This window comes from Molothrus ater, chromosome 5 (genome assembly GCF_012460135.2).
Source record: "Molothrus ater isolate BHLD 08-10-18 breed brown headed cowbird chromosome 5, BPBGC_Mater_1.1, whole genome shotgun sequence".
Taxonomy (NCBI): domain Eukaryota; kingdom Metazoa; phylum Chordata; class Aves; order Passeriformes; family Icteridae; genus Molothrus; species Molothrus ater.
In genome coordinates, this window is record NC_050482.2 from 41,417,838 (window position 1) to 41,443,760 (window position 25,923).

At 38.0% G+C, this 25,923-nt stretch overlaps 1 protein-coding gene across 1 annotated transcript; it reads left to right on the top strand.

Annotated features, from left to right (window-relative positions):
• Nucleotides 1-12,499: 12,499 nt before the first annotated feature.
• On the top strand, nt 12,500-25,051 carry NTS (neurotensin). The gene is made up of 4 exons (XM_036400364.2): nt 12,500-12,729; nt 16,805-16,866; nt 22,989-23,213; nt 24,683-25,051. Exons 1-4 carry the CDS (start codon nt 12,669-12,671, stop codon nt 24,827-24,829), a joined length of 495 nt encoding a protein of 164 aa, XP_036256257.1. The 5' UTR covers nt 12,500-12,668; the 3' UTR covers nt 24,830-25,051.
• Nucleotides 25,052-25,923: the final 872 nt, after the last annotated feature.

Sequence of the window (25,923 nt, forward strand, 5' to 3'; positions counted from 1 at the left end):
TTTTTTTTTTAATCCTCCTGTGAAGTACATAATACTATTACTTGTCATAATAGTTTTTGCTGCATGTTGCAATAGTATTTTGTGGCTGTATTCTTTGGTTCTAACTGCCTGACTTGTGGCATCTAAGTCAAATAGAGCAGTTTATATGAACTTCTGTGTTCCAAGCTACTGGGTCAGCAATGCTTGGTGACCAAGATTTGGTTTTATCACCAAACCTAAAACTGATCTGAGTACACTTCCAACAGCCCTAGCTCAAACTGCATCCATTGAGAAAGACACATTGAAAACATACTGGCTACATCAAAGAAACTTTCTATGCCTGGAAGGTTTTAGAAGTTGAAGAGACACAAAATATTTTTCTTTTTTCAGAATTGTGACAAAAATACTTTCCTGATACAAATATAGTGTAGGGTTTTGAATATCTTTAATAAAGTTTTTTCTATATAAAAATATTTTTCTTTCAAAAGTCGTATACTAAGTTTGCATAATGTGCTATAACCTACTGAAAAAAAAGCCACTTATGCTACCTACATCCAAAGATAATCAGTGTGAGTTCTTGCAGCACTAGAGGAAATATGATCACAGGACTTGTAGATAAGCAAGCTTTAAGAAGGACTAGGACCCCCTATCAACCAGACAGCCTCCAAGATAAGAGCCTTCACAAACCATGTATAGAATTTACTTCTCTTCTTGAAAGATATATTTTTAAATTGCTTCTTATCATTGTCACTGGAATTAAAGATAAACTGTTGACACACTCACGGTCAGATACAATTCCTTAAATATACACATATAAAGAGGGAACATTTTTCTTGTGGCTGTTTTGCAGAAGCTTTTGTTCAATTGAGCTGGATCCATTGATTCATTATTTAACTTTGGGTCATTATTTAATCTTTCACAAGAGGAACTAATTTTTAGATAATATAAGTAGATTTTACAGTATTTAGAGGAACTGACCTTTTCAATTGAAAATGATTTTCAGAAAGAAACAAGACTCTGAGTGTGCTCATCTGTTAAAAGAGAACATCTTTTAGAGGCAAACATCTGAAACAAATGTCCCCTGGAGGTGTACACTATTCCAGTCATTACAGAGGGAGTACTCATGTTCTTATTTAATGCCGGTCCCTTGGATCCTGTCAGTACCTGCACCCATTAAGCCTATCACTTTGCAACTTTACACCAAAATCCTTGATAATGTTTTCCTGTGTAAGCTTCCAGCATGCCTGTTCTCGTCTTCCTGCACAGAGAGACAGAGATCTCCCCATGTCGTCTCTCAAAAGGGCCAGACACACATTAACACACCAGCCCCCTTCCTTTGCTAGACTCCAGCCATGCATGCAAAATACTCAAACCCTACTTAAATGGTAGAATTAATCCATCCCTCCAGCCTGTTTTTCAGAGGAACAGAAACAGATTTTTGTTTCTGTTTTTTGCACTCATTTTTTCTCATCTAGGAAAGTGTGGAAACATCATTGAAAATTCCACAGTGGCAAAATGCTGCTGTTTCCTAATCTCATACTGGCTCTATAACGGTTCATTAATTACTTTTAAAGGTGATAAGGGCATAATGAAGAATAAGGAATCATCTAATACACAACATATGATAAATTCTAGGCTGAAGCAGCCTCTAAATCATATCTCTCACTCCATTTCTAATAATAAAATCCTAAAACCAGTACGGTAGAAATCTGCACATTATGTAATACCTGGAGACAATTAAATTAATATTTTTTGTGCTTTAGTTGAAGCTTTTTCATTGAAACCAATGAGGGTTTTGCCTGATCAATGTCTTCTTGCACAAATGAACAACTGCAAATGCGCTAGGAAAAACTGATATCTGGGGCAGTGAATCACAAATGGTTTGTCATCCTTAGAAGTAAATAAAAGAAAAACCAACCATAATTTCTTGAGATGGTTTTTTAATTCCTATCCAAATGAATTTCTTACTTTTTTTCTAACCAGAAAGCAGATTTATTGCATGGAACAATAACTTAAGAATAAACGTGGTTTTAACTTCAGAATGAAACAATTAAAATAAAAACAAATCGAGACACAGAAATGAAAAAAAAAGCAACCAAAAAACAAAAAAACAAACAAAAACCAAAAAAAACCCAACCAAACAAAAAGTATATTGTGCTTACTCACCAGACAGGGAAAATATTTTATATAGCATTTTCTAACATCTTTGTCTATTTCAAGTCCAGTGATACAATCAAACTGAGTCCTTCCGAAATATGCTCTTTCACAGATTTAACTTTTAGCTCCAGTAAGGAAACCTAGGTCTCTAATGAAAGTTTTAGTTGGATTTCAGATGCCTTAATATTTCTGACACAGATGTCAGAGTTGGCATTTCAGACCAACTATAATCAGCAATATTTTCAAAGGGCAGAAAACCATGTGGGCTGCATGTTTGCATCTGACACCAACACAAAGCAGGAGAATGGGATGGTTTACACAGCAGAGGTACACATGCCAAGGCATATATCTTCTCTTGAAGATATTCTTCTGTGTTGGACTGGGATATAATACCTCACAGTGAAGGATACTTGCTCCTGTGAAACTCTTCTGTGCCTCTTGGTCAAGTACATGTTTTTTCACTGCTAAATTGTTAATTATGACTTCAGCAAGATAATTCCCTGAGGCCCAGGCACCTAAACTCTAGAGAATAAAAGGAATGTACTCCACTGGCTTCTTCTCTGTTCTGCTAGCTGATAGTATCCTCATTCCTGAAGCAGTATAAAGGAAACAGTTATTTAGTAAAAGGCATAAAGACTTTTGACTTAGTATTGACTCAGTCCAAATCCACAAAGTTGTTTAGATAATTACCTCCCACTGATTTTAATATGTATGGGTACTATGACTTACTATCTGTGCTAAAAGATGTAGCACTGGATAGGAGCCAGGCAGTCCCTGACTGTGACTGTGGCTTATTGTGCAGGCTTGTGTGGTGGCTTCAAGGCCTTACTCCAAAAGGACCTAGTTGGCTGGGAGCATAAACCTATGACTAGAACCACTATAAAATCAGCTAAATAATCACAAAGATTATGATCTGGCAAGAAACTGCTGCTATTGAATTTTATATGCAAAAGGACATATTCTGCATAGCAAATTTGGATGATACCTAGCAGTAAAGTGTTGTGGAAGGGAGAAATGGAATGGTTGCTATGCATGACAGAGGAATGTCATGTTCTCCTCTTGCCTCAGTTGCTGTTAGAAACACACACAGTCTTACCCTGGTGCCAGGGCTGTAGGCTGTCTTGTTAATGATGCTGGTGTCTGCACACTGTAAGAATTTCAAAACACAGCTGTCCTATCACATGAAAAGATGGTGACCAGGATCACCCAGCACAAGCTATCAGATGAAATCAGAATTATATCAAAACTAGATGTTATAAACAAATGTGTAAATAATAGCCAATTCCTTATCTCTGGTCAGTATCTCTCAGGTCAGTATGTGCTGGTGTTCACTGGGATAGGGTTAATTTTCCTCACAGAAAGAAGAATTTTCTTCACAGGCTGGTATGGGGCTGTTTTGGATTTGTGTTAAATAGGGTTGATAATATAGACATGTTGTTACTGCTGAGCAGGGCTTACATAGAACGAAGGCCTTTTCTGCTTTCTGTACTGTCATGTTAGGGAGGAAGTTGGGGATGCATGGGAGGCTGGGAGGAGACACAGCCAGGACAGGTGACCCCAATTAATCAAAGGGTTATTCCAGACCACATATTAAGGTATATAAAGTGGGGGAAGGAGGGGGACATTTGGAGTGATGGTCTTTGTCTTCTCAAGTCACTGTTATATGTGATGGGGCCCTGCTCTCCTGAGAATGGCTGAACACCTGCCTGCCCATGGGAAGCAGTGAATTAATTTCTTGTTTTGCTTTGCTTGCATGTGTAGTGTTTGCTTTCCCTATTAATCTGTCTTTATCTCAATCCATGAGTTTCCCAGCATTTTCCTTTCTGATTCTCTCCCCGGTCCCAACTCCCCAAACGAGGAGTGAGTGAAGGGCTGGATGAGGCTTGGCTGCTGGCTGGGTTTAAACCATGACACCAGATTCCTGAGAAACTTTGTTGAGTGGTAAACTCTGTCAGCTTTGTCCTGTACTTAACACACCTCAAGTAATGCGTTTAGTTTTGGGCCCCTCACTACCAAAGGACATTGAGGTGCTGGAGCATGTTGAGAGAAGGGCAACAAAGCTGATGAAGGTCTGGAGCACAAGTCTTACAAGAAGCAGCTGAGGGAGCTGAGGCTGTTTAGCCTTGAGAAAATGAGACTCATTGCTCTCTACAACCACCCAAAAGGAGGTTGTAGCCAGGTGAGTGTAGTAAACCCCATGGACCTGGGTAAGGCCCCAGGGAGAATTGAATAGTAGGAACTGCTGAGACAGCAACATAAGTTCCTATCTCTCTGACCCCCACCCCAAAGCTTATCTCTGTAACCCTATAGGCTGTGTTACCTAACCCTTACTATTGGTCAAGTTTGGATGCCACTTAACCCTATAAAAGAGGCATACTTTAGCCCATTCGACAGAAGAAGAGCTGTCCATGGGACCCTTCACAGACTCCCCCAATAAACATCGCTGTGGAACGCCAGGACCTCTCCTTCTCCTCTCTTGCATCTGCTGCAGTCAGCCGAGGGCACCCTACCTAGCAAGCAAGAGCTGAGATCCTAAGAGAGCTTGCAATCACTAAAGAGCTGATAATCACCAAGCTTGCTAAGGGGGTTGGCCCACGGCATCGGCCTCGAGCTAGCCGAGCTTTCGGGCACCCTGTCTCCCGGAGGACTGGGCTCCCGGGCTATCTTGCACTGCTTGATAATAAGGCCAGAATAAAAGCTTTATTATAGGTGAGTGTCAGCCTCCTCTCTCAGGTAACAAGAATCAGGGTGAGAGGAAACAGCTTTAAGTTGTGCCACGGAAGGTTTAGGGTGGATATTAGCAAAAATTTCTTCATGGAAAGTTTGTCAAGCATTGACACATGTTACCCAAGGAAGTGATGGAGTCACCATCCCTAGGGGTATTTAAAAGATGTGTGGATATGGGACATGGCTTAGTGGCTGACATAGCAGTGCCAAGCTGATGTTTGGACTTGATATTGTCTTGACTTGACTTTTCCAACCTAAAAGATTCCAGGATTCCAGTAAGAGTTGAATCTCTGAAGGGAGGCATTGTTGTGGTGGGCAGCCCCCTTCTGAAGCTTTAGACTGTAGGGAGTTACTGCTCTCTGATGGATCTGTGTAGGCCTGCCAGAGGCCATATACCATATCTGCTTATTTTTTTAACTCCTTCTCACCTTCTAAATCCCCTTAGGTACATACAGGTGGTCTCTAACATTATTCTTTCTGCATCGAGACCTCAGCTGGTTATTCACACAGCAAAGGGGTCTCATCTATGTAAATAAACCTTTTTCTTTCTGTGATATTCACTGAAATAGGGTCAGAGATGTTCACTTCCCATGTTTCACCTTACTCCTAAAGGTATAGCCCTATGGAGAGAGACCGTTGTAGCTATATGAACACAAAGGTACCATTTACTTCTTAGCCCTAACAGTGGATGTCAAACTGTCTCATCAGTTACAATGAATACAGCTGGACCACTTGTTCATCCAAGGGAGACTGGTGACAATGAGGAGAAAAGCTGGAAGAAACTGAAGTTTGTTTCTGCACTAAGTATTTATTCCTGATTTTGAAAAAATTTAGTTTTACCTAAATCAACAATATGAAATGCTACAGGGTACCTTCAGGTCAGTATAATGCTCTTCAAACCCGCTTGTAATCTTTGATTGCTAAATATTTTCAGTCTAAGCCCAAAGTATTCCATAGGTATCTTGACTAAAATCAAGAGTTAGAATTCAGGCCTCACTGTTTAAATCAACAATCCATGTTCCCCTTCGTATGGGTACATGAAATTTACAGATACAGACAAGCTTAAGTTTTAGCATTTGAGTCATGCTGCTCATCTTCTTAAAATTAGGCATGTATGGAGGTGTTTTCAGGATCGGGGCTACATCATCGAGTGATTAGAAAACAGTCCCCTCTGGGTCTCAATTAAACATGGCTCCAGCAGCACAAATCAATGCACTGGGATAGTGATTTGAAGCTGAGATCATGTCTACAGCACAAGGCATGGCTGACATCAGCGTGCTAATCTGGGGTGTGAGCATTCTGTGCTCTCTGAATCCCTCTGCTTACCTGCAGTTACAACAGTGCAACTGTTCTCTTGCCAGTACAACATATTTCTGCTGGGAGGGGGGCAGGGCAGAGAGGGAGAGAGGAGTGAGTGCACCAAGGCTTGATGCCGTTATGATATGGATGGTGATCATAGATGTGGAACTGCTGTCAGGACTTATACCCAGGAGGATGCACTGCTCTGGATGGCTTTGATAAGGGATAAACACTGCAGCTCTTCAGCATTGCCTGAGATAAGCCTTAACAGTACAATCTAGGCTGCTGTTGGCTGCCACAGATGACAAACTTTTCTTTCTAGAGCAGTGTGTATTTATAAGCTGCATTCTAGTTTAGACATGGCTATAGTTAATTCATGTTTATGAAGCACTGAAATTGAAAGGTGTTATGCAAATGCAAAATATTCTTCAGATGCAAAGCCTCTTTTTATTTTTTAGAAAGGGTGTTTTCTTTATTTGTCAGTGATGTTTTTGCTTATGTTGTAAATGATTGGTTGCCTGTGTTTGCTGTTGTAACATGTATTCTTATTACCACTTTGTTTGTCTTTATTGGGATGTCTGCTTCTCAATCTCCAAGGAATTTCTTAAATACTATGCATGCAAATTTCAGTTCACAGATGTGCAAATCACATAAACGCTTTCCATCCCTCTTAGGTAAAAAAGCTGGAAGTTGCAGAAGTGGTATATACTTGGTATGTGCGTGCTGGCACAGTCCTGAAACCACAGTTCTTTGAATCCATATTTTGTTTCTGACTATCACTCCTAAATCCAGAACAATTAGGTTTAATGATTTCTAAATTATTTACTCATAAATGGTCAAGCAAAAAACTTTGTATATTAAGAATTAATTTAAAACTGGTGCTTTGGCCCTGCTTAATGAAATTTTCTGAAGAAGAAAATTACCTAACAAACTGAAAAAGGAAAAAACACTTCTAAGTGATTCTTTGTAGTTTCTTATGTTGCAGTGGAAGAACTGTGGAAGGATGTCCATGACTCTTTGAGGCTATCTTTATTAAAAAAAAAAAAGAAGAAAAAGAATAAAAAAGAGAATAAAAAGGAAAGGCTGCTGGTTGTTAGGAAATCTCTTAAGGACTCTGGGGAAGAGCTCTTATCTGATCAAGTTGAAGGTCTCCCCATATTCTCAGTGATTTAGAGTACTAATCATATATTGCCTCTTTACTGTGCACAGAGAAAATATTCCTCAGTATTTTTAATTCAAAATCTCTTAATGGCTGAATGATTTTAAATAAATACTTAAAGTAAATTCTCTTTTGGGTACAAGGGAAAAGCACAATTCTTCGAGAAATTTGTATAGGAGGCAGGAGAGACGATTTCAAAAGTTTCAGAGTGTGGAGTCCAATTCCTATTTATATGGCATAATTGAACCAGTGTAATATAACAGTGCATATTTATGTCTTTGGTTACACGTTCCACAGAATGCTGAAGAATAATTGCTGACAAAAACTGAATATCGTGGGACAAAGAGAGTCAACCCTCTGAAATCAATTTAATTTTACTCCTTCAGGAATTGTCAGTAGTCATTGTTATCAGTCCAACAGTAACAGTATTAAGACAATAATTTTGCAACTTTTAACTATTTCATCAATTTAACACAAAATTTCAAAGCATGTTTAGTCTGATGAACAGTGGATTACATGAATATTCAATACTCAACAAAGTTATATCAGGCTTTTCACCCATGTCTCTGTATATATTATAACCTGGAACCTAAATTAAAATATTCATAGCTCACTGGAGAGAAATTAAAAATTGATTAACTTAGGTATTTGGGGAAAATGTGTAATCAGAGAAATGAGAAAGATTCAGCCTAACCTGGGAATGAATTGCTGAGAAGTGAGAGTAAGGAGGAGGTGCCCGAAGCATAACTCCCATGACACACTGTGGTGGCACTACTAACTGCACTGTTTGCTTTCTCATATAAAAGGATTTTAGTAAAAGGGGAAACAAATAAAAGGAAATGGAAATTTGGAGTAGGAGTTAAGATTGTTTTCTTATGGACTATTTTCTATTAAACAATTTCCAAATAGTTATAGATATGTGTGTTTGTGTCCTAAAATTTTGTATTTTCAGTTGTTTTAACTGTTGGTGTATTGATGCATACATGTTGTGTTTACTTTATAGTAATGTAAATATAGAATCTATTTTTTTCATGAGAAGAGTTAAGAGAATTCCAAAGTTCTGGAAATATAACGGTGGTGCTTTAATGGGAAAAAAAAATAAAAAGAGAAATGATACTTCAGATTATTCTGTTAAAATGCTACTTTAAAGCTTTCTGTGATTTGAGGATCATGATTCCCCAGGGTACTGAGATGGTGTTGCTATTTTGAACTCCAAAGCATCAAAAAAAAATCTCTGCCATACATGTATACCTCATATGGAGAAGATGCACAGAATGCCACTTTCACAGTTTTAGACCCCAGAACTTTAAAGCACAAAGGGTGAGCTCATTGGACATCCAGGAAGTTTCAACAGATTTCTGGCTCCTTAAAATGTGTCAGAAATTTGTTGCATATTAAGAAATTCTTCTGATTCAGACAATAATGTAGTTGCTGCTGTGTTTGGGTTTCTTTCTGTATCAGTAAGCTCTTTGGTACTACTCAGTCAACTTCTCAAGGATTTCTTAAAGTGCACAAACCTCACAAATCTAAAAAATTGAGTCCTTGAATGACTAAAGGAGATTAGCTTTGAAGTAGAGAGGATGCTCAAAATGATCTAATGGGTAAAGCACCATCTGCCTTTTATTTTTGAATTCTTTTCTGATATCCTTTGCAGCAGAGGTGGTCTCCAGGACTTTGAACAGTTGAATACACCATCAGGTTTTGAGCATCACTGTGCTGACCAAACACAATAAACCCCCTTGACTTATTTTTAATCTCAGGAAAAGAGATGATGAGAATTCACAATGCCTGGGAAATTCTGCTGCAGTGTCTGACTACATTCATGATTTAAATGTGCTTTGAATTCCCTTGCCTGTCTGTCCTTCTGCTTTGCTTGAGCTTGTCCCTTAACCTGACATGATAGAAATTGAGTTATCAGTTTTCTGCCCAGCATGTTAACCTAAACTGCTGATGGCCAAACTGTTGTAGGGATAAAGCAGATTAATCACCATATCTAAAATCAAATTTAAGATTTTGAGTATCTTTAGCCAGTTTGCTATATGAAACATTTTCTGGATGACCACCCCCAGAATTATTCCTCTTGGAGTTTTCATCCTTGTATAACTACTGCTAGGTTTAGCTAAAAAAAATTTAAAAAAACATAAAAAATTCTGAGACATAAATATATTTAATGGCAAGATTGAGCATCTTGAATTTTCTTAAATTCATTTTGTGTTTATTTCTATTCCAAAGACATAAGACTGATAACTGTAATACTGAGAGTTCCTTATTATACTCCCCAGTACCTTGTACTGCAGGAACATTAGCAGAATTGTTCTCTCCTTCTGTTTGGTGATTACAGCTTTTGTGTTCGGTGTTATCCATATGCTATGATGGTAGTTTTATGACAAAGTAAATAGAGGTTTATGTATCTGTTCTTCCATGAATCTGCCATTTACCTGATTGTTTTGTTATCTCCAGTGCCTCACAGTTGTGAATGACCTGATTTATAGGCCTGGACAGGCCATCTAAATCACATGCTGAGAGCAAGTAAAGATAAACTGAGCTTCCGAAATTGACTTGCACTAATGAATAGTTATAAATATTTTCTTTAGCTAAGAATGTTTAAAAATAAAAGGGAGAGAGAGACAGATCTGCAAAGAGGTTGGCTTTTCTCCTTATAGCAGCTTCTCTTCTGCATTGGGGGAAATGTGATATGAAGATGACTTGAAGTTGAGATGATTTAGGAAATTAACTGTTGAAAGGGTTAAAATTCCTATAATACAATTCTTTGTGAAGCAGTACAAGGTACACATGTAGGAAAGAGGTAGAAAAAGTAAGTAAAGGAGTATCTGAGAAACAGATGACAGCTGAGTTCTACTGAAAAAAAATATAATTATCCAAGCTCAGTTGAGCCTGATCCAGGGAACTTGAAGATAATACATCAGGAACATAAAACATGGTAAGAAAGCAAAGAAGATTTTCAACACTGAAGTTTCTGCCTTGTCAGTTTCCAAGAAAAAGAAAATGGAAACAGACAAATGGCAAAAAAATATGGTTCAAAACATACCATATATTTGTCCCTTTCATATTACCTCTGGGGAAAAAAAAAAAAAAAGAAAACAAAAAAGGCAGCAATTAGGTGATCGCAGATTTTAATGGCAGGAAAAATGGCAATTAGTCTCTTCCTGAGGAAAAAAAAATATCAGTCCTTTAAATTCCAGTTACATAAGAATATGGGTAATTAGACTACTGAAGAACTCTGTGACAGAAAGTGGGCACTAGAAAATATCTATGAAATATGATTCTCATTCATAGAGCTTTCTGAACTATTGAACACCCACAGAGCAAAATTAGCTCCAGACTGGGTTTTCTATATCATGGAAATAATAGAAAATAGGACTAGAGGGAAGTGCAAGTGTCTACCTCATGTAACCTGGGTTCTCAGGCATATGAATGAGAGCTGAAACTTTCTGGTAGACTAGCACAGCCCATAAAAGTTGATAAACATGTTTGGGGGATTTGGGGGTTTTGTTTATTTTTATTTTCTCTCTCAGTAGTACAGAAGGATGTGTTCCCAACTATATGCAAAAATCCGTGTTCTTAAAACATCTAATACCACCACAGTGCACTCTATTTCATTTTTGTGTGCATTTATTTCAGCATAAACCAATGCAGCATTTGAATTTAAATTCTGTTGCACAGCAAAAGTTGTTTCAGGGAGGAAAGAATTCAGTTAATTAAACTTTTCTCACCAGGTGTTCGTTATGGCAGGATTTCGAAAATTTTGCTTGTTTCTGCGACACCTATTCAATCACAGAGGGTATGGGAGGAAAACAACATCCATCTCTGCTCTTTGCATTTTAGAGGAACATTTCTGCGGTGAGGGGAACATCCACGACAGAAGAATCTGCTCGCAGCGTGTGTTCCTGCTAAGTGTGACACGTGGATCTGTCCTTAAATGTATTCAGAGAGACAGAAATGTTCTGCATTGTATCTCTATCTGTATTCAACATATGGAGCATTTGTCTGTATCTGAGTAGAGAAAAACAAAAAAAAAAAAAAAAGCCCCTCACAACAAAAGCAGTAGCGCGATGGGGGCTGACGCCAGTCTTCAGCTTTGCGTTTTTATACTCACACGTTGGAGGTTACCCTGCCCTCACCTTCGGGTCATTTTTCTGGGCTTTACGGCTCAGGAGCTGTGAGAGGTGGGAGGCAGAGAGGCCCGGAGCAGATGCGGGCTCCCGGGCAGCCACGGAGGGCAGGGCATGCGGGGCAGAGACGGGGACGGGGACCCCGCGCCCCGCCGGGGGCAGAGCGCGCCCGTCCCGCCGCCGCCCGGGGTCCCGGCGTGTCCTGCTCCCTTCCGACCTTGCGGCGCTGGCACGGAGCCTGGTCCGTGCTAGTCGTTGAGGAAGGATACCTAGTGGAAAAATCAACAGGGAAAAGTACATCCCGAGAGATATGTCTCTGAGGAACGCTCGCTCTCTTGAAACCGCAGCGGGTGGCTGTGGCAAGCGCTCTTCAGAAGTAATAGGGAGTCTCGCCTGGTCGGGTCTCAATTTTTTGCGCATCTATGAAGCACTCTGTCAAGTGGCTTTTCCTGTTATCTTGCTCCATCTCTCACACATTCAGACTTCCCTTTTTGTTTCTTCCCCTCTTTCTTCTGCTACCCGTGCCCGATGCAACGCTCCTACCCACGGCCAGGGTTATATCCCTGCCGTGCCTCATGTCAGGCATTCCTGCCCATCCCCGGTTTAACATCCCTGCCGTCACCGGTGCGCGGTTCTTTCCCTTGCTGTAGGGAAAGGTTTATACAGATGAAAGAAAAAGGGCGTCAACCGCACGAGGACGGCGGCGCGGTCGCTCCCCACCCCTGGCCCCGCGCCGGGGGACGGAGCACCTGCGGAAACTTTTTTTAGAAATAATAATGGCAATAATAATAAAATGCCGGGATAGTCCCCTTTCGGGAAAAGCCGTGCCGGGCGCGCCCCGCGGCCGTGGGTGCGGGGGTTCGCTGCGCGCCCCGCGGGGCTCCGAGTGCGTCAGGCGGCGAGTGGCGTCAGCGGGCGCGGAGCGGCGGGGAGGGGGCAGCGGGACGGGGGGGGGGAAAGAGAGAGGGAGGGAGGGAGGGAGCTTCGTCAGGAGGCGATGGCGGTACCGCCGTGACATCACCCCGCGGCTTATATAGCTGGGGAAGGGTCTGGGTCCCCCGTCTGGTGCCTGCAGCCGCCCGTCAGCACGCGTGCGGAGGGCGAGGAGCGGCGGGGCTCTGTCTGTCTCTGTCTCTCTGTCTCTGTCTCTTTCTCTCTCTCCGTCTCTCCCTAGGATTTATGGACTTTACTTTCTAGAGGGCGGCGCGGCAAGGATGAGAGTCCAGCTGGTGTGCGTGGTGCTGCTGGCCCTGGCCTCCTGCAGCCTCTGCTCAGGTAAGTGCCCGCTCCGCCCGGCCCCGCGGCCCCTCTGAGCGCTCGGCGCGGAGCCGCTCCCGCAGCCGTGAGCGGGACCTACAGCCGCGAGGTGAAGCCGCTTCGCGTCCGCCGGCTGTCCCCATTAGGCGCCCGGGAGCCGCCTCTGATAACGGGCTCTGGCCAGCATCACTGTTTTTTTTATACCACTCCTCTAACTTTCTCCATTCCTCCTCTCAGCATCTATACCACGGCAAATAGTGTAGACTAGTCATTGGAAATACGAATCAGTGCAGACCATCTGCTTGGTTGTCATGTATTTTCATTGTCATGTATTGTCATTGAATGTCATGTATTTCCAAATTAAGATACAAATTGCAATTTCTGCAACTCATGAATAGCTGCTGTAATCCAAATCAACATGAATATGTATGCCCTTCAGTTGCTTTTTAGAAAGAGAAATACAATTTTATTATCTAGAGAAAAAGTTGAAAAACAAATCTGAAATTATTACAAAAAAAAAAAAAACGCTGAAGCACAGGCAGATCACACAGTAAGAGGTTGATGTAAATGCATCTCTTCTCCAAAGAAACTGCTTTAAAAAGATCAAAAGGAGGACAATATATTAAAATGCATTTCTTGCTTCTTTGAAAAATGACACATCTTAAGCATCTGCCATTTATGTCTAAAGTTTAGGACCAAATAGCGATAGTTAAAAAGATGTATGCACGTAGATATGCAGCAGAATAGCCTGCAAAATCCAATCTTAATTAACTTGAAAATTGATTTTTAACTCCTCTAAATTGCGGGGTAAATTTACAGGTAACTTTATTTTTCAACTTTAGTGTTCAGAGGGACTCAGAATTCCTAATTCTCACTCTAGATGGAAGTTTACAGTTTGTATTCCCCTGCAGAAAAAAAAAAGTAAACCATCTGATACCTGCATTTTATTAGAGTTTAAATATAACTGTTCTGTATATTATAGAGAATGCATGATCTCAGTGACAAAGCTTAACATTTTTTTTCTCCCCATATATTTCTAAGCTTTTTAAACAAGTTCCTCACTAGTATTTTCAGTGAAGCAGTTTCAAATTCAACTCGTTATAGAGCCTTAATGAAAGACTACTAAAGTAAAAATAAATTAAGTGGGAACTAAAACAGGTTCATAAAAAATGCCCCAGAAGCCAAACTGTGTGGGGAACTGACACAATGGTTTATTTGCTTGAAAATTTGAAATTATTTGTAAATGAGAAACGACACAGAAAAGCTTGTGTGATGGGGTTCAAATAATCTGTAATTAATATGGACAGTTATACTATTTAAAAAAAATAATTTTTTTGAAAATGTTTGCCCTCAGGTGTAAGTATGTACCTGTAGAAGGTAATTATTCCTTTAAAATGTGAATATATGAGTAGAAACTTTTTTTCTTGTCAGTGGAGTCAAGAATACATCAAACGGTGTGAATTTCTCTCTGATTTTAACAATAATGTGTAACCAGCCTTTTTATACATTGCTCTCTGAGAGTCTGTTCTTTTTATGCTTTTGCTCCTCATCCATCTCTTTTGACTCTGGAATTACGTGAACATGCTTCCTTCTCTCCCTCCAAGCCTTGCTTTATTCTTCACTCAGGGAATCTTGACTCCTAAATAATGTCCTCTAGATTTCTTTTTTACCAATCCAAATGCTTCTTAATACCTTCCTTCCCATCTTTTATGCCTGCAGCTATCTTCCAGACTTGATATGTGGAAGCTACCTTCCATCCTTTAGAGAAACAAAGGTGCTAACCAGGCACGAGTGCTTTTATTGTTCTCAGCTGGTGTGATCCAGGAGCCCACAAATCATGATGCTGTCATTGTGTGTGCTCACCTGCTCACAGGAGATGCTATCATTGACAGAAATTCAACTGAGGTGATCTTGTGCTGCTAGCAGAACTTTGGCTAATGGTAAAGCTGGCAAAACTGACTACTATTCCTGCTCAAGGGGCTGAAAGGCATTAGGTTGGAAATCAGTGGTTAGAGACTTGCTGACTGGTCTACAACTAGTCCTATTTATTTTGAAAATTTTAAACATTGAATGAGACTGGTTGTAGATCAGCATTACAGCAAGTCACTTAAATGCCATTGCTTTGATGCTAAAAATAATGAATGAATCTATTGTGTTGGTAATGCAAAGGTGAACAGGAGCATCCCTACAGAGGAAGGGGATATTTGTGACACATGGAAGTTTTTGATGACCTAAATAATAGGAATAAGAAGCAGTGCAACAATACAAAATGCAGTGGCTTAGGAAATAATAGAAATTCCTCTTAGAAGATCCTTTTTAAGAAAAGCGCAACTGTTGGAAATCTGAGGAATAAAAGACTATCTTGTTATCTAACCTGGTTTTTGGGGTTTTTCAGCCACAAAGACAAACAAAACCAAAAGACATGTAAGACAGCTGCCCTCTGAAGCTAATGCTAAGCATTAAGGTGATTAAGTATTGAGGCTGCTGGACCAAACTGTGCTATGCTGTTCTCCCTTGAGAACACATCAGGGACAGAAGAGAGCTGCTCTGATGAGTTGGGGAATACAAGGCTTTTGCAAGGAAGGAGAATAGGTGAGAGTTCAATAAATCTGGGAATAGCCTTTCAATGAAGCATTTGTGGGATTTCCAGAGTGATGGTTTTTGACCAAAAGGACACAGTGATCTTGCACTTGTTTCCTAATCTTGTAAGGACACACAAAAGCACTAAGCTTGGAAGAGCAATGATTCCTCTCAATAAATACTTGATGGGTAAATATTGCAAATAGAAAGGTATTATTTATAGTGTAGGAATTTATTGCAAACCATGGATACATTTGTAATTAGAAATAAATTAGACTTGAAATCAGAAGCAAGTGAATAAGCACTGATATTTAGGAGAGCTTCCTAAAGAAGAAACAAAGTGATAGTAATTGTGATATTCATTGAGATTGAATATGACTGATTTTTAAGAACATTGTAATGAGTGGCTTCTGTGCTGATAGAAACCTGTGGCACATTAGCACATTCTTGTGGTCCCTTACATGTTCTGTGAAAGGTAGTGACACAACATGGTGATGATCCCTGAAAAGAAGGCATGGGCCGAATCTATCCCCATATTCAGTGGTAGGGTCTTACATGCCAACAGCATTGATTATTGAAAGTGAGATATTACCTATATGAATATGGAATATATTTTGGTTTAGTATGGTTTGAAATGTTAGTGCATTGTTTGGTTTTGGACTGTTGGTATTCCAGGAAAGGTAAAAGCTATGTGGAACTGTATTTCACCTAAAGGCTTAACTGATTCCTTACATTTTTTCTCTTTGAGCTGTGATTGCTGCAACCAAGGCACCAGATCTTCATTGCAATTCTCATCTTCATCTTGTGATGCTGTGTGTAGAAATGTGTCTGTGTTTTTTCTCTTTCCACAGCAATTTTTACCCTATTTATCAAATCATAAGTCTTGCAAGTCTACTGAGCTATCAAAGGTCGATTAAATCAGTAAAGAAAATCCATAGACTTCCAGTCAGAATACTTTCTTTTTGTATATACATTGTCAAGAGCTTGTATCCTAAACTGGTCAAGCTCAGTTCCCTCATATCAGTAAAAATACCATTAATTTAATTAAGTATTCTTTATTAATAATAAAGAATATTGATTATTAGTCAAGCAATCATAACTGCAATTTACATAAATAATTACTGCTTAAATAAATATTATTTGAAAAAATATTCAATTTTTTTTCAAGGTAAGTAAAGGTTACAAATATTTATTATGAAAATAATGAAGAATATTGAAGGTTTTTAATACCGAAGGAATTGCAGGTTAATGAGCCTTTCTGCCATGAAGCTGAGATTAATGAACAGTTCCATTCAGTTCAATAAGCTTGATATGCTTTAAAAATGTGTTGAGTATTTATTTTTATATAATGTTGCTGTTAACTGAAGACTCGCGACAGTCCCTCTAGGTCACTGGTGTTTGTGTTTGTTGTTTATTTTTAAAAACCATTTAAATATCTAAGTTCTGTATACTGAATTGAAATGTCCATGATTTATGATCAAATAATAAACATATGTTTCTGGTTTATTCCCAGATTCAGAAGAGGAAATGAAAGCATTAGAAGCAGATTTATTGACCAATATGTACACATCAAAGGTAATTATTTTTCTTCCTTTACCTGACAGGGAGGGAGCAAATGAATTCTCATTACAAACCCAAAAGTCTTTGCACAAAGTAATAACCTATGGTCTAGACATAAAAGTTCAGTGTTAGGTTTTACTTTGGTGCAAGATTTTCTCCAGTTCAAAGGGAATATAAAGGTGTTGATGTGACACACTAAACATGTTCCTCTGCTGTAACACTGGTACTTTCATTAAACTGTCAAAACTGTGTTATGTACAGAGATGTAAATTTATGTGAGGAAATGTGTTTCCAATAAGATTATGCCCGATGAAAGCTAAATTAACCTTGAGTCAAATCTGTAAGTGCTATTTTTATGCAGAACCCTTCCTATATGCATATAAAATTAAGACAATCATAAAGCAAAACCAGTCAATACATATGCCAATTTTGGTTTAGGATTTTGATCATAGTGCCAGTACAGGAACATGGGGTCATGACTGTGAAAATACTAACTTTGTAAATGGCATTTCCGTGACAGGTTTCCAGACTGTGAATAATGTTTATGTTATTTAATATGAATATATAAAAATTCAGTGAAAACCTCATATTGACAGGGTGAAGCAGATAGTGTTGCACGTATGTATTGGACAGGCTGATAGACACTTTCTCAACACAATTAATTTCCATAAATGATCTAAGAAACACATGTGTCTGATATATCTTCAACAACATACAAAGAACTAACTCTGAAACAAATGCTATGGGTTTAAGGTGAATATTTTAATTTGTTAGTCCAATAAAGTTTAAGTCGTTATTTAAATGTAATGAAAAATAAAATGGGAAATGAAAAATTTCTCCCCCAAAAAAGAAATTTACATAAGCCAATGACTAGTTGAAGGTTAAAGACAAAACCTGCCAGGATGACTTCTGCATCTATTGCATTTAAGTATATGTGGCCTTTTTCACAGGATTATTTGATAGACTAGAAGTATGAAGCCAGAAAATGCATTTTCTTTAACTGGTCTGGCAGTTCTTAGATCTCATTCTTTACTGGCATGATAAATTAACCTCAGATTACAAATAAACCCATTGGCCACTCACTTTTCTAAGGTTCAGAAAGATTTAATAACTTCTCCTTTTCTGAAATGTATTTAATGTAAGAGGCTGACAAAAATAGATTTTTTGCTCTGTGGCAAGGCATATGATGCCCTGGAATAAAACCCTTCAGCTATTGGTATTTCTGCTACTGAGTTTAGTGGATCTGTGAACATAATTTCCATCTTTTCCTCCCTCTCACCACAGAACACAAGCTCAGGTAACTCCAAAAGCACAAATATATTGCACCAGTTAATAGTGTCACATAATGTTTGCCATAATACGTTTTTTGATGTTATGTAGCTTGCTGTTTAGCTCCCTTAGGGTATTTACCACAGTCAACTGACACTTGAAGTTGACAGAAGCAGTAGATTCATGTTGGAGACATTGCTTTCATTGCTTTAATTCTGCATTATACTGCCTTAAATCACCATCTAAAGTTCATTAGTTGAATTTATGTTGTCTCTTGACATCAAAGCAAGACATGGTAGAAACATTAAAAACTGTGTATCAAGTCTTCTACAAGAGTAATATCACAATCCCATTAATTACTGAGATTACTTTTTTTCTGTTGTCCACTACCAGATTTTAACCCTCATTACAACAAATTATGGTTCTGGTGTGATAGACAAATTTGAAGACAGTATGTGTAATACCTGTCTTGTGTTGTGCCTGAGATCTGGTTCCATTTGTGGGCAATTACTGCTAAACTGCACAGACTGTATTTGACACTTACTTGGTAATCAGCAAAGGAAATCCTAACAATTTAAACAGCATTAAGATGGGAAAATAATTACTGTTTATGAAAGCTGAGATCTGAAAGTGCAGCAAAATGGATTATCACTTGTGGGTTTAGTATTTGATAGAACAAAAATCTGCCTAAGTAGGCACTTGTGGACTACAGTATCAAGACTACAACCAGGGCTTAAACACACCTTTTGCAATATTCAGTAGTCTATCCAGTATTATGGGAAGAATTGCCTTATGCCTTTAACTTCACAGACTGTTGTCCAGTGCCTGCTGCCCCTTTTCAAGTTGCTCTTAAAGTCACCTATATGCTAAATCACTCTCAATCCTTAAAGAATTAGTTCATGCTTATTGCAATCTGTCTTCAACACTTAATACAGTTTGTCACCCTTCCCTGCTGTTACATCTGAACCAAGATACAAGGATCAAACGAGTCCTTAAAACACTCTGTCTTTTTCCTAAGATAAAATCCAAAAAGCCATTTTGAAGGTCAGGTAAAAGAACAAAACCTGACTTGTCAAAATATGTGGACAGTTATCTCCCATCTCTCTTGTTTTAATAAAAAACTCTATTTATAGCAAAGAGATAACTGTTTCTAGCTTCCTAAACGCTTGCCTGAAACCACTAGTTGCACGAAGAATATTTTTTGAACTCAAAAAGATTGACACTATGTTGTTTAGAGGGGGAAAAAAAGTAAAATGAAAGTATTCCTTGGAGAATATATCAACCCTAGAATATACTCCACCTTTGGGATCCCACCCAACATCAATTTTCTGAAGCCATGGACCCATGGAGTTTTCATTGTTGTGGGATGCCTATTTATGAGTGCATTTTCCCAGAGAGTCTAGCCTCCTTGTCTGAGGAGCTGTCTAGAAGTAGGAGGAACCTACAGCTATCTAGGAGCTAGTGACTTCCTGACTCAGTCATTGCATAAAAATTAATTAGGTATACAGGCATTAATATGCACCATGGAAGAAATTCTTCTTTAACAGAATTCACTGGTATATCTGATTAACTATATTATTTCTATGGTTACAATCTGAACAAAATTCAACTGCTATCATGGAGAAGAACCATAGAGATCCTACACTAACTAGGGATTTTTACTTTGTGATGAATTTGCTTTTTATCTGCTTTTACTAGATAAAGACAAGAATGTAAAAAGCAGATATAATTTTCCCTAATGAAAAATAGCATTTGGGATGTATGGATGGATTGTAACAAAAGAAGTATCTTAGGCAAACTATCAGGGGTATCATTCAACCAGATATGGAAATAAAATACCATATAAATTGTAACTTGGAAATCTCTTTTGTCTTGCATAGGACAAGCCTCTTGTCAAAGAAGAAAATACACTTATTTCAGTTTCTTAGATGATCTTAAATTCTCTTTCAAGATCCATGAAGTGGGAGAAATTATATATCTGATTCTTATTTATAAGCATGTTCAATGGTGGAAATACATACATTATATTCACTTCAGTATTCATATACCTTTTTAATTCTAGTTCATACTTCAATCTCCTTTTTCTCTTCAGATTATTCCCAGATATTTTTCAAGTTACTCTTAAAAAAATTTGTTCTACCTTGGCAGATAAGGGTTACTTGTTTTATTGTGTAGGTGTTTTCCAAACCATGTGAGCTACTGTACTTGATATTGATTAGATCTGTGTGGAAAATACATATAAATATATCCCACATTATAAATTAATCTTAAAATTTGGATTATCATCATCTTAGACTGTTTTTTTACATATACCTTTAGGATAACTGCCTCAGATATTTTCCATAACTCAGAAAAGCAAAGTGGTTTGATTTTAATGCTTGATGTGATAGCCGAGCAGAAAAATAACATTACTGCCTTGTTTAGTGACTGGACATGACCTGGAAAACTCCTCATTCAATTAAAATAACCAAAAATTCACTCTGACTGAATTGTTAATGGTAGCAGTAAGTCAGAAGCAGTATCCAAGTAAAAATACTGTGAGGTGATATATTCATGGCATTAATAGGAATGAGACTCCCTTAACAAATGAAATATTAATTAGAAGCTTGCAGTCAGCAGTGCAAATTTGTTTTCTCCTCATCTCATAAGTAGGAGCTAAGAAAATTTTCACCTAAACAAATCTGCTATTTAAGTACTTTACTAATACACAGAGGAAAGTTCCTTTATACATAGATGTGCAGAATGACGTGAAGCAGTAACTTTAGATCAAAAAGTTTCTATAAATTATGCAAGAAGGCATGAAAAATTACCCTATCCTTTACTCTTCTGTTTCTATCCACTGGAATATTTTTGGTTCTCAACTCAGAAATCTCACTTGCTCACATAGCACTACCTCTAGATTCTATGCTCCATTGCAATTTAGCTGTTGCAGTGCCAGCTCACATTTCTTTTGCATACCCAGGAGAGAGCAGTGAACTGGAGAAGCCTCCTCATTTTTCATGGAAAGCTACATATTTTTATATTTCAAAAATATATTAAAACAGACCAAAGAATATTTTGAAATTGCCTTGGGTATTTGATCTTTTCCCTAGTTTAACTTCTGTTGATAAAATTAGATATTCTGCAAAGAGAATAATTTTATCTTGAAACTGTCACATCTTTTTAAGTAATTTGATAGACTAACTAGGGTACTTCAATGAGAAAACAGATGAGCTCAAAGTAAAGAGTGCAGAACCAATTACAAGCTTCCAAATACGATTTCAGATTTGATTTCTTAGCCTCAAAACAATCTTTTTTTTTGTTTAGCATTGTCAGGAATCTGAGAATGCACAGCAGTTTTATTAAAAGGCTAAATCATTCTTATTTTGAAGGGCACCTATTTATCAGATCTATGTTGGAGTAATGATCATGGACAAAAGAAAACTTTTTGTAACTAATGCTAAAAGTGATGCCAAATTTTCTTGTTTCTTCCTCATTTCTCTGAACTTTTTTTTCCCTCAAAAAATAGTCAAGTGTGATGAATATACATAAATCTTGCACGAAAAGCCCCTTTGTTAGGAAGGAGCCCTAAAGAAACAGGTTATGTGATTACCTGGTGTTCAGCCAAGTAAACACTACATCCACACTCAATCAGTGCTTCCAAGTATGTGTGAAAGGCAATGTCTGTGTTAGTGTCATACCTGTATTTAACTTCATGCATACAGGAAAAGAAGCAACTACATTTCAGTTCATAGGTAGGGTCTAATCCTAATGTGCATAGCAAGGAAATTCTTGCAAGGAATACCTAGGAATTTGCTATTTGGCTTTCGGTTGGAGATTGCTATGTCACCAGTTCTAGTTGAAGGAAACTCAATTCTATACTCAGCACTGAAAGGAATACAGTGGGGAAGAAATAATTAGTAGTGGGAGAATGAAGAAAATGGCAAAATAATGAAAAGCAGTAGATGAGATAGGAATTAAGTTTTAAACTTACATTTTTGCAATTGATAATCAAAATGGAAGACTGCTGCTGCAACTGCTTGGAAAAAACAATACCAGTAGAAAAGTAAAAATCATGCTTATCAGCACTTCTTTAAAATGGTTTAAGAACTCATTCATAATGCAATATATTGGAAAAAGCAAAATTTGAGACAAACCATGGTGAAATTTCCTTTTTTCTATCTTTCTATAACAGGTTATGATGGGCCACATAAATACAGTTGGTCTCAGTTTTTCAGTCCAGTTACCAAATCAGGAGTACTTTGTTTTCACAGCTATGTTTTGTCTTTGCTCCATCTCCCTAAGCCTGTAGATCTTCAATTAACATCTCCCAGGCTCTTCACTTTCCAGCATCCAAAACTCCTGGGGCTTACAGATTCTGTAACTTCAGACCCAGACTCATCAGATGGCTTGCCCTAAAAAAGGGATTCCTTTTCTCAGGGAATTTTGGGATGACTGGTATTTGTGCTGAACTAGGGAGGAGTGTCTAGTCAACCAAGGCATCCAGCTTGGATTCCTGAGCTGGGAATTTATCCAGTGGGTTTGATTCATTGTCCTTATTTACACCTGTGAATTTATATTATATTAATTTCCATCTGTGTTTTTGTTTGCACCTGTGCAGAATGACTATGAAATGCTGCCATTCTGGTTTGGTAGCAGCTGAGCTTTTTCATCATTTATATCTACCTGGGGGGCAAGGCTGCAAGGAAGCCGACTTGGCGTGTGTAATAAATGAGTTGCCCTAAGTTCTGCACTCTAATTATTGTCTAAAAGTTGACCAGATGAAAAGCACTTCAGAAACATAAACTTGTTTCTAACAAACGTTTGAATGTAGCACATGGATACAAAAAACCCAAAATACATTAAATGGTGGGTGTCTTTATTTTCAGATTAACAGAGCAAAACTTCCTTACTGGAAAGTGACCCTGCTAAATGTCTGCAATCTTGTCAACAACATAAACAACCAAATGGGGGAAACAGTAGAGGTAGATGAGGAGGATCTGGTTCCAGGAAGACAGTTCCCTGCCGCTCTGGATGGCTTCAGCTTGGAAGCAATGCTGACAGTATATCAACTCCAAAAAGTTTGCCACAGCAGAGCTTTTCAGCATTGGGAGGTAACACAAACGATCACAAATGCATATTTCTACTGCTATTAAACTCTCAGGCTCTGTTTTTAGTGATGTTTTAAAATCCATATCCATGTGACCTCTATCACATTGTCTGAGCTTTCCTTCCATTTTTTATATTCTCTAGTACCTCTAATATGCCTCTTCAGTATGAGCAGTGAATTAGTGCAGTTTCTGATGACCTGAGTGTATGTTTCTTACAAAAACCCATGGATAAATGAGAACTTTTCTTAACTACATACTTTCTTCACTCTTTGTAGCCATTTCAGGTAACCAAGCAAACATATGAAAGTCATCACTATGCCACAAAATATAATTAATATCTGCCTAACAGACATGAGGTTATTATAGATCTATTGAAGCATAAATAAATATACCCAGTGTTTCTGTTTGAAGACCCTAAGGCAAACTGGATTCAAAATGCAGGGATACATGCCCAGGTGTACATACCATTTTACTAGGTATTCTGGTTTTCTTATCATTGCTAGGAAACTGGCAACAAGGTAACTCCTGCTTTGGTTTCCCTACGCCTAAAGAGGGCCCTGGAAGTTGACATTGTGATTGTACGAAGATTGCTGCTCTTAAACAGTGATTGTTTATAGGCCATTTCTGATATTTAGTTTAGTACAATGATTACAGTGACTACACAGAAGCACACTAGCCACAATCCACTTACATTGTTAGATATTACACTAAAAGCTGCTTTGTGTAGTGAAAAAAGATAACCCAGTGTCACTTCCCACTTTCCAGTAAAGCAAATTTCTTCATCTATCTCAGGTTCATGTACAATCTAGATGAATCCAGATATTTTTTGGTTGTTTTTTGGTTTTGTTTGTTTGGGGTTTTGTTTGTTTTGTTTTGCTTTGCTGTCATAGCTCTTTATATTCCCAATCCTCATGTTAGCTGGGGTGGTCCATGCAAAGGACTGCAACCTCTTTGAGAACCAGAGTTTTCTGAAGATGCTCTTCTTCAGTGCATTTATTGCTGGAAAGGAACTACCCTAGAACCAAATATGCAAAAACCCATATGTCTTAATCACAGTTCCCTGCTTTGCAGGAAATTATAGAATAAAATATTTCTCAACAACTGAAACCAGCAAGCAGTGCATGTAGGTGTTTAACCTAAACGTGTGATAACAGAGTGATAGTCATTAGAAAACTTTCAGTCTATTTGAGTTTTGGTCTAAGGAGAATAAACCAGCTTTCCTCTCTAGTCAAAACCAGTTATCTAATCTGTTGAAGTGGAATTTAAAAATCACTTCTCTAAGGCTCAGCTCATCTTTAGCCTGATTTTAGTTTTGCGTCTTGAGTTTCATATATTTTTTTAATTAATGCTGCAGCTACAGATTTTATTGGTGGCAAAAAAAAATGTTAATATTTTATTAAAATTTGGAGGAGATTATAATCTTCATTACCAAAAAAAGTAGATAACAGTGTGTCTCTTCTTGCATCCTACAGTTACTACAGCAAGATGCTTTTGATCTGGAGAACTCAAGCCAAGAAAAAGAAATCATGAAGAGAAAAAATCCCTATATTCTGAAACGGCAGCTACATGTGAACAAAGCTAGAAGACCATACATACTCAAGAGAAGTTCATATTACTGATGCAGCAGAAGAAAACAATGTATATTTAGTTCATAGGTAACTGTGCATTATGGTTATCTTATCTAAATCTAAAATCATACTTGTGTGAAAATATACTCTGGAAAATCAAGATGATAACATAGCTGTGTCTTTTTTGCAATTGCTGTTTCTTGATTGTGGATTTTTCCTACTTGAGATAATTGGACTAATACATTTGTGAATAAAATTAGTTTTTAAGCATGATGCATTGTACAAAACTGAGATTTCGACATGCTTTCAAACAGTCTTGTAGTCTTTTGCAGTTTTATAAAGCACACCAACATAACACCAAGTAAATTGATATTGTCCATAAATCCTACTGAGAATCATACAGCTTCTTAATGCAACACCTCAAACATGTAAATGTTTACAAATTTCTTGAATAATAGTAAGAAGTGCCACAGTATTTTATGTTTTGACTAGTTTAATTTATTAGGAATAGGTCTAAGGAAGAGAAGGATTAACTATTAAATGGCAATTTCAAAATGAATATTTTAAATAGTTTGCTTGTAAGTGAATTCTGAATTTTTGATTTCTAGTCAATGAATGCTCAGGAAAAACAAAACAAAAACAAAACAAGAAACTTGGTGAAGTGTTTGAAAGATTAATTGAAAGTAGAACATCTTAAAATTACTATTAAAAGGCATTTCCTTTCCCTCCTTCCACAAATTTGTATAAAACAGGAAGTTTCAGAGTTGAAAACAGTCTTGGAAGCTAACAGAGAGGGAGGGTCACAGCATGGGAAAAAATGTTTTCAAGCCATGAGGAATCAACTGTTGCCTGAAAGTTACACATTTTCCAGTTCAGTGTTTTGTGATGTCTGCATGAGATTTGGGATCTCAATGATTCTGGGTTCCAGTTTGGAGGAAAAGTCTGAATGGGCTGGGGCCCACAACAACCATAAAAGTTGAGGGGTAGTCCAAGACCTGTGAAGCCTGGATGCTCAGACCAGAAGGCAAAAGTGGGACAGACATTGTTTTTGAAAACTTACCTGTTTCCTGTTTGATGTATTTCCTCAAAGCAATTCTCCTCCAACAAATAGCCACACCATCACCCCCCCCCCCAAAAAAAAAACT